Below are 10,034 nucleotides of genomic sequence, written 5' to 3'. Positions count from 1 at the left end.
GGTACAGAAGAGCAGCAGTGAGGCACTAAAACGGATTGCGTGGATAATGCAAATGATCTTTACTACTTAAGTGTCTATATACCAGTAGAAATCTAGAAGGGAGACAAGACGAATTTTGACTGAATATAGTACAGCTGAGGATTCAACCCTACTTGATCCAATCAAGAAGAAAACAACCAAAACTGGATATGTACTGTAGTCACACGAGTGGACACAGATTTCTTTTCTTTCATCAGAGACTTTGAACGCAGTTCGCCAAGTTGAAAGGCAGTGTCCTTACTCACCCTGTGCCACCCCTGATTTTGGAAAAACATAGGACCATCGCTTTGTGGAGGACATTTTTTGGTGGGGATAGGCAGTGCAAGCCACAGGAAGCTCTGTAGTTACTGAAGCTGCTTGCCATGTCCGATGTGGTCTAATTACATCTTCTCTTTGGATTAACACAGGTGTCCCCTGTATCCTGTTTCTTGGATTTAGCTTCAACAGTTTACAGGTTTCAACAAAATTTTATTTATGACAAGTAATGTTTGCTTTTCACCCGCATTGCATGGGACTTATTTTCAAAAATGACTTGTCTTTGCAATCAGCTGCCATCTTCACTCTGTGATCCGCATCGCAGCAGGAAATACAAACTCTAAAACCTTTTTCCAATTGAATGCATGAGCCAACCGTCAGATAAATCTGTGTGTAAATTGGCCTGACCTCTGCCCTTTGATTGTGAACCTGCAATGAACTGCACTCCTAATGCCACCATCACTCCACAGCTGGGACTAGTCCTGAGCCCAGGGCCTGGAGATGGAGGGTCCCAGGAGAATGGTGGTGGTTGTGGTGGTGGTGGTGGTGGTGGTGGTGGTGGAGGCAGTGGGGGCCTCTGGGTGACATTCCTGCTCGGTGCCACACTGATGATCATGTGCGCCATGGGTGTGGCGGGCAACACGTACACCCTCATCATTACCCGTTCAGCCGCCTTGCGCCGGACAGGCTCCATGTACGTTTACATCATCAATCTGGCTCTGGCAGACCTGCTCTACCTCTCCACCATCCCCTTTGTGGTCTGCACCTACTTCGCCCACGACTGGCTGTTTGGCGAGGCCGGCTGTCGCATCCTGCTGAGTATCGACCTCCTCACCATGCATGCCAGCGTCTTCATCTTGGTGGCTATGAGCCTGGAACGCTACCGTGCCGTCGCTCGGCCCTTCAGCGCCCACAGGTCCTCGTCCCGGAAACGAAAGCTAGTGGCAGGGATTATCTGGGGTTTGGCTTTCGTGCTAACGCTTCCCATGATGGTGATGATCCGACTCAGGGAGGGCAAACCAACTGCGGCTGGTTTGGTTAAGAGCATATGCTTCCCTACCTGGACCCCTGAGGCCTTCAAGGCTTACATCACGGTCCTGTTTCTTACAAGTGTTTTAGTTCCTGGATTGGTAATCGTCGGGCTGTATATGGGGCTAGCCAGCCGCTACTGGGCAGTGCAGGCTAGTTTAGGAGGTAGCAGCTGGTCTGCCCGGAGGAGAGGACTCAAACAAAAAGTCGTGTCAATGATCTTTAGCATCGTAATGGCCTACTGGGCTTGTTTCTTGCCTTTCTGGGGATGGCAGCTAGCCAGACTGTTCTCTCCAGAGTCCCTCAAAGCTTTGTCTCCAGCTGCTCATAATTATGTCAATTTCTTTGTCACGTGTCTGACCTATGGGAACAGTTGCATCAATCCATTTCTTTACACTCTTCTGACCCGGAACTATAAAGATTACTTAGCCCAGAAAGGTCAGTCTGTGGGTTCAAGCAGGGCTGACCCTGGGTCAGCTGTAACTTTGCCACTGCAGGACCTCTAGTGGATGAATAAGTGATTACTGAGCATAGACACTCGAGTGAGAAAAGGTCAATAAGCCTGAGAGGGGACATTTCTAGTAATATTGTAGGCTACAAAAACTGGAAAATGTCCTTTTTCTGAGACACTTTCTACAGACTTTGTAAATGCTGCAAACATATGCGGTGCGATGCCACACGTTGCCAGCTCTGTTGAGAAGTTTAACCGGCGCTGTTAAGGATTTGGAGAAATTACGCACAGCAGGTGGATGTTTGCTAAGTCTGACTGCAAGTCTTCTGGTTGGAGGGCAAACAGCACACATGGCACAGTATTTGATTTGTGTTCTGTATTATCTGATCTAACACTTATCCTCACATGTACAGTACAAATGCCTGTCTAACAATCTCCAATTCTGCTGTCTTGGCATTGATATTATTCTGACAAATACAGATTGGATAGGATCTTTAAGCTGCTGATAATTGGGTTTAAATGTGAGTTGTTTTCCAAAAGAAAAAAGATTACAAAAAAAGTTACAAAATTGGAATTTTTATAGTAGTAGTTCTGAAAATGTTTTTGCTTTAGTTTTTCCTTTACTCTCCTATTTGCCACCCACCTTACGCACCCACATAAACACATACATGTAAAGGATATTTCATCTTCTTCCGTGGAATGTGATTGCATCGTGCCACATTCCTCAGCCTCGAGCCACGGCTTCTTTGAGTCCTCCTGCAAATTGTCTCTGTAAGAATGTACCTCGTCTCACGTCGTATGGTCCCTCTTTTTGCATTATGCTATTTTACCCTCTATTATTTGCTCTATCCTTACAGTTAAGTCACTATTTGGCCACATTATTGATTCTTATTTAACTTACAGCTCAGTTTAAAAATGTTCTGCTTTGTTTTGTTCACATATAGCCTACAATGTCTAATACCAGTTTTAACATGTCACCCTTTTGTACAAACTTGTATTATAAAAGTAAATACCGCCACAGACGTCCAGATTTATGCAGAATAACACAATAATAAAATAGTGTTCACATTTATTAAATTGCTCATATTATGCTCATTTTCAGGTTCATAATTGTATTTAGAGGTTGTACCAGAATAGGTTTATGTGGTTTAATTTTCAAATTGCTGCAGCTCCTCTTTTCACCCTGTGTTGAGCGCTCTGTTTTAGCTACCGAGTGAGGCATTACACTTCTGTTCCATCTTTGTTCAGAGTCGCACGTGCGCAGTACCTAGGTAAGGACTACTAGCCAGTCAGTTATTATGGAACCCACACAACTTCTAGGCAAGGCCTGCCCTTCAATAGCATTCTCACACTACTATTGGCCAGGCGTCCATAATAACGCATCAGTTGCAGAGTATGAGCGTGTGCCATGCTAGCAGCTAGGCGAGCATTATAACGTGTGTTACAAAGTGACGCATGTTCGTCATGGAAGTAAAGGCTGGACTACAATAGAGCTGTTTGGAGCAGTTTGTGAACAGTGTTTTCTATTGGAGATGGTAAGCCCCTTTGGGGTGGACTTTGGGCTTTTCACTTTGTAAACCTATAAGGTGCACAAAAAGATCTATAACACAATAAAGGAAAGGGGAAAAGCCAAAAAGCATAATTTGAGCACTTTAAGGCATCACCTGTGGCCATCATGCAGCTTCAGTGGCTCTTATCTGGTTTTAACTGTTTTGATACCATTAAAGTTGGCAGATTTTTTGAGTTGCTTTAAAACATGCACCTGTTTCATTATGTCATGTGTTGCATCTGTCAACAATTCAAATAATGTGATTTAAAACGTGTCCTTTCTGAACACCTTCTGAACACCTTGGGGTGGCAGTCTGTAGGGAGTTGGGTAGGGAGGTGCCAGTTCACCTCCTGGCCACGGCCAAGGTGCTCTTGGGGCATCGAACCCCCAACTGCTCGGGGCGCCTGTCCATCGACAGCTGCAGCCCCCTCACTCTGACATCTCTCCATTAGTGCATGTATAGGTGAGCATGTGTGTGTATTTCAGGCCTACATGTGTGTATAACAACAGCAGAGTGAAAACATTGTAATTTTCCCTTTGCAGATTTAATAAAGTTTTAAATTATTATCATTTCCCTAAAGGTGGCAACGACAAACCAGCGTGAATTTTGCAATTATTTTTTGTTGTTTCATGTTTGCTATCAGGGTTCAAAATTATTACCATCTATTGGCAAAATGCTGGTAAAATATTCAAGTGGCTGGTAAAAAAAACAATGGTAATCTAGCGAGTGGCTGGTGAAATTAGAACATTCGCTAGCCATTTGGCTGGTGGACAAAAAAGTAAAATAGTCAAACATATGACTGGTCTTTTTTTAAATGAACTGATTCAGATACAAGCGATGGCTGTGTTTCATGGATGTTGCATATAGAGTTGAATAACATACATCAATTGTTGATTGGAGACTGTGTATGGTGTTTTGTGTTAGCGTGTGTTAAGAGAGTGAGAGACTTTTTTCTTTTTTTTCCCACAGCATTTATTAACAAACCTATTGACTGATGAGATTTTAAACAGACACAGTGTGTGTAATGTGTGTAAGGTGCTGTGGCTCCCTCTTTAGGCCATGTTCTCTTATTACAACATCAACACTCCCTGTTGGTGTACAGTACATCTCTAGTGTTATTTATAAGCCTCAGCACGAGAACAGAAAAGATGAATTATCAGGTCTGGGCTCAGTCATGTAAAACAGACTTTTACAGCAAACACACAAAATGTGGACAGGTCAAGATTTAAGAAGAGTTCAACTTCTATTTGACCTTGACGCCGATGATCCTTGCATCACCGCTGACGTCAAAGTACTTGTACTTGATGTCTCCCAGTCGGTTGGGGAAGTTCAGCATGGAGCCGTCAGGGAGCTTGATGTAAAACTGCGAGCTGTTGAAGTTGATGTGAAACTGAGGAGCGAAGGACAAAGGTAGATAGAGGGAATGAAGTCATTTATCTTTCAGTGTCAAGTTTCAGTTCTGTTCATACAATAAAACAGTTAAGAGGACACAAAAAGAAAGACTGAGATAGATAAGCATGACTATCTCTCTCAGCGGCTATTAAGTTTTACGAGCCTATAAAGCCCCTTTGTGATTGGATAGCTCGGTGTCTGTTGATTTAACAGTGTTGCGACACAGATACCAAGCCCCCTAATGAGCCTCCTTATGACGAAATACTGAGCTTGAGTCAAATGACTCGATAAATACAGCAAACATACTTTGCCAATTGTCTGCAAAACAATATTCTTTAACCCTTGTGTTGTCCTCGGGTCAAATTTAACCCATTATTAAAGTTCTTAATAGCAGAAATATGGGTTTCGTTTAACCAAATTGCCCAAAAATAACATGGATGCATGGATGTACGTTATATGGAACCGATACAACGTTCTTCCCAGGTAAAATTAATGATTACTTCCAGTGAGTTTTGGGTGTTTTATTCAATTTTATAGCATTTAAAAAAAAATGTTTTTAATGGTTTCAAAACAGTAAAACTTTGATTCACTCAACATCCTCTGATATTAACTATTAGTCAAAAATAATTAATAATTTCAGTTTTTTTTAAGTCAAAAATTAAGTATAATGTCATAAATTAGGTTTAATGACCATGAATTTTAAAAAGCGTTGCAAAAAGTGACAAAACTTTTATAAAAAAGCTTCAAAATCATCGAAAAGAGAGACAAAAAGTTGGGGAAAAAGCACCAAAAAAAAAGTTCATTTTCAAATTTGACCCGGAAGGACAAGTTCATGGTTGACGGGAAGACAACACGAGGGTTAAAATACAGCAGGTCTGTGTGTGAGCTATAATCAGCAGCAAAAGCCGCTCTAAACCTTTGTTGTCTAAACAAGGCTAAAACCATAAGAATGCAACTTAATACTTTAAAAACTGTGCCGACGTTGCTTTCGGAATTAGATGTTTGCCATTATAGGAGGTGCGGAATGTCATGTAAAAATAATTAAAGTCAGGTAAAACACTTTCTGGAGCAGAATTTATATCAGTAGCATTTTTGTTGTCAGTTATTTTTTTACTATCTATTTTTCTTAGAATACTGAGACATGACGATTGTGTGTACTTTCTCTTACTCTTGAATTAGACCGACAGGCCTATGCATTCGGCGGGAAAAGCAAACTGGCTTAAAGTGAGAGTATACAACTTCCGAGAGAATACTATAACTCGGTCTTGCTCTTAGAAATGAAAAGGTGAAATGACATGCAATAAAACACACCTTATTTCAAAATACACAGGGGTTTTGCTGATACAACCTTTCTTGGTCTGGCATGAATATCAGTAGCTTATGGTGACTAATGGACTTTTATCATAGCAGCAATTTTGCCTTGTCATAGTAGGAAACACCAGGTAGGCTAAATTGATAACATTAACAATGGCTAAGTTAAATTTATTCCAGCATGCACAATACCAGGGCCTCCCCGAAGTAGATGAGTAGTAGTTTTAAACACGTGGTTAACGTTGGGAATTGGTTTAGGAAAAGATCATGGTTTGGGATCAAATAAGTATGTTTGTTACGTTACTTTATGTAACTCCTCCCTGCACGGACTTTGAATAGAAAAACTTGTGATACAAGCCGGGGCTACACTATGACATGAAAAAGGTCTATTTTAGTTAATATTAGCAAACGTTTAGATAGATATTGCTGTGTAACTGACTTAGTGATTATTGTGTCAAAGGTTATGAAGTCTTTCTTTAAAGTTAAGGCTAAAGAGTGCACTGTATGGGTATTAAAGTCTCTCTACTTACATCCTTTAGACTAAACCTTGTAAGCGTATGTCATGATTTTGCTGTTTGGTATGAGACTAAACAGAATTCTTAGATATTACAGACAATTTGCACCCTTATCCTCAATCCCAACACACCTTGCATTCTTCCCCACGCACAAAGGGGAAGTTTCCCTCAGCCTGCTCGGAGCCCCAGCATCCTCCGGACAAGGAATTGAAGACGATGGTGTTGCTGTCGAAACGGGGGTTGAAGTGCAATGCGATGTTCTCACTGTCATGACCGAAGTTGATGGCAAAGCTGCAATAAAAGCAGGAACGCAGAGTTCAAACGACGGCGTGCAGTGAAAAAGGGAAGAAGTGGATAAAACATGAACTGTATCAACTTCCTCCCGATTAAACATAACTGAATCCACGCCATTGACAACTCGAGCTCTTATGAGGGGAACTTACGAATTGCAGTCGTCCTTGGGCTTGACGCGGATCTTGAACTCCTGCCCCTCCTTGAATGTCATATCCTTGATTAACTGTAAAGAGCAATGACAAAGAGGAACATGGGAACTGATTTAGATGGATGGATGGATGAGTCTTAATAAAAAAAGACCTTTTCATGGATTGAAATCTAACTTTGCTGCACACAGAATAAAAGTGACTCTATTGAGGAAACAAGTGAACTTACAACTTTTAAATGAGAACATGTGCACAACTAGTTGCCTTCTCTCATTTTAGTGAAGCTAAAGTTTGGATCAGACCACTAATTTGGGGGGAGAGGAGATATTTTACAAGAAGCAGGGGAAATTTGAACTATTGACGGCTCTGTTTTCACATTTAAAACCCCATTGTGTTATAGAAACTAGAGTACAAAGACATACAGTGCACAGTGTATCAGTGTATCAGTGGACGATATTACATCTCTCTTTAATCTTAGGGATGCAACAATGAGTTGGCATTTCACTTAAATATTTTAGAGTGTGTTAGAGATTGTGTGTCCAGTGTGCTGTGGGGAAATTACTGATAATAGGTGTCCTTGTTTTAGCTGTTGATGATCAACCAGGGTGGAACATGTACCCTCGGCTGTAAAAGTACTGAAACAGGAAGGTGCCGTATTTGTTCCTTGACATGTGATGGCTATAAAGACACAGTAAAACCATAAAGACGCCCACAGACCTTCTGCCTCAATATCTGATAAGTACCACTACCACACCTCTCTTAAAGGTGTGTGTGTTTGTGTGTGTGTGTGTGTGTGTGTGCGTGTGTATGTGTGTGTGTGTGTGCGTGTGCGTCCGTGTGTGCGTGCCTGTTTGCGTATATGCTGGGCAATATCTGATATGACTTACAAATCAGGTTACATCACCTGATTTGAGTGTGTGTGTGTGTGTGTGTGTGTGTGTGTGGGCATCACCTGATTTGAGTTACACATGAACTTTAAGATCCTGGCCCCTATATACCTGTACCACACCTTTAGATAGCACTTATGATATAGTCTTTACATTCATGTTGTATCTCTTATCTCAGATCAATACTGGTTTATCATTGACTGCACAGGTAGGAGGGTTGGGCAATAATTAAGTCAAGTTACACATTATCAATAATGGAAATTTAAGTCATCCTAAGGATTAGGAGCAGTGTGCAACCTCCTAGCACATTGCCATTCTTTTATTGCCAAGACATTGGACATATTATACCTTGCAATACATGCACGTCATAGGGGTGGGAATCACCAGAGGCCTCATGATACGATCATCATCACGATACTTATGCCACGCTACAATATTATTGCAATTTGAAACATATTGCAACGTTCTGCGATATATTGCTATTTATTCACTTTTTTCCAACTTCAAATTTTTCCCAATTTCAAATGATGTCCCTAAAAGTAAACTTTGTCAACATCTGTCTTTATCTTAAAAGATACATTTCTCTGTTTGCTCATCTCACTTCAATTGTATTGCTGCAAAATGGGATTGTCAAGCAGACAAACTGACCAACACACATATAATAATTGATCGATACTTGGCGCCTGTGTTTCGATACAGTATTGCCACGGTAAAAGAACGCAATATTATGCCGTATCGATTTTTTTCCCCCCCAACCCTAATGTCTCACAGGGATCAAACAGGCTCAGGTCTTTACTGTGAGTAATCCATGAGGCACTTATTAGAGTGTGTTTTACATAGGTGAAGAGCACTTTCTGGGCAAAAAATACATAGACATTTTAGATTTGTTGTTCAGCTTTGGTTTTGATCCGCACATCTTTGTCACAATGTAGAAGTGAGAAATATTTCCGTGTCCCTGGAGTGAATGTTAATGATTGACAAGATGCCAGTAAAAAACTATACCTGAAACAAATGACAAATGTGCTAATGCTACCAAACCCTTTCTCTCCTTTCTGTGGACAAGCCATCAGCACTTTTACAAAAATCTGGTTAAATCAGTGTTGACAACTCTCCAAAACCTCTTTAAAATGTACCACTTTGACCTTACTTTTATTCAACCTGTAAATATGAAATATTGGTTTAAGAAATGCAATAACAAAACCAAACAGCAAGATATACAGTACCTCTCATTACACATTACATCAATTATTATTAAAGTCAGATCATAGGATATGGCTATAGAGTTTGGAGAGAATAGGAGAAACGTTCCTGTTCTGAGCTTTTAATGTCATAACTAAGATAAGGAATAACAAGATAAGGAATATTTGTCCACGTGGAGAATGAAATGAATGAAAACTTTCACACCACTTACCATCGTTGCTGTCTTCAGTGGGTTGTTCCTCCAGTGATAGAGCTCTGCAGGCAGGTGAGTGGTTTATATAACACCGGTGACGCTGGTGGCAGGAAGTGATAAACAAGGAAAGGGTTGTAAAAACATGAGTAATCACAAATATTTGCCCTTCAATGGTACTACTTGCCGTTCTGCTTTACAGGATGGTTGTAGTTTTGGATGGAAACTCCTTGACATGAAAATACATATTTATCTGCATTAGCCTTGTTTACAATTACAATTAAGTTATATTGTACACATAATTCACATAGTGTGCTTGGTAGACTTTGAATTTTTTTTTAAATGGTCAGTCTTCTTAAGAAAAATAATGAACTTGTTTACTTTCTGAGTTTGTCAATAATCTGCATATGGGGGTAACTGAGATTTTTACACTGCCCCTATGCAATAGATGTGTACTGATTTCTCAAAATGTATGCTCTGGAATGTATTTTGTTGTTTAAACTCTTCACATCTATGCCTTCCTTATGTAGACTACGTGACCTTTTTGATAGTGTCATTGTGAAATATTGCTGAGAACGGTTATTTATTAGTTTGCATTCAGTTTGCCTTTCTTTTTACTGTAACACAATAACAATCAGTTCATTTCATCCTTTAGAAACTGAGTTACTCCAGGAGCAAATATAATGTAATATCATCCAACATGTTCGAGGAAATATAGTAAATAAGTAAATACATGCAATGTTTATGTAGTAGAAAAACTATTAAAAATAAATTA

The 10,034-nt window shown here is 40.3% G+C and overlaps 2 protein-coding genes across 2 annotated transcripts; one reads left to right on the top strand and one right to left on the bottom strand.

The window, feature by feature from the left end:
• Positions 1-26: 26 nt before the first annotated feature.
• Positions 27-1,829, top strand: LOC120555467 (urotensin-2 receptor). The gene has a single exon (XM_039794161.1). It carries the CDS (start codon positions 729-731, stop codon positions 1,827-1,829), a length of 1,101 nt encoding a protein of 366 aa, XP_039650095.1. The 5' UTR covers positions 27-728.
• A 2,429-nt stretch (positions 1,830-4,258) lies between these two features.
• Positions 4,259-9,352, bottom strand: lgals2b (lectin, galactoside-binding, soluble, 2b). Its single transcript, XM_039794147.1, has 4 exons — positions 9,281-9,352; positions 6,986-7,059; positions 6,674-6,833; positions 4,259-4,714 (listed from the first exon to the last, which is right to left on the bottom strand). Exons 1-4 carry the CDS (start codon positions 9,281-9,283, stop codon positions 4,568-4,570), a joined length of 384 nt encoding a protein of 127 aa, XP_039650081.1. The 5' UTR covers positions 9,284-9,352; the 3' UTR covers positions 4,259-4,567.
• Between the last annotated feature and the right edge of the window lie 682 nt (positions 9,353-10,034).

The sequence above is a fragment of the Perca fluviatilis genome, chromosome 1 (assembly GCF_010015445.1).
Source record: "Perca fluviatilis chromosome 1, GENO_Pfluv_1.0, whole genome shotgun sequence".
Classification (NCBI taxonomy): Eukaryota; Metazoa; Chordata; class Actinopteri; order Perciformes; family Percidae; genus Perca; species Perca fluviatilis.
The sequence above is the reverse complement of the archived record's forward strand: the minus strand, read 5'-3'. Positions and strand labels throughout refer to the sequence as shown.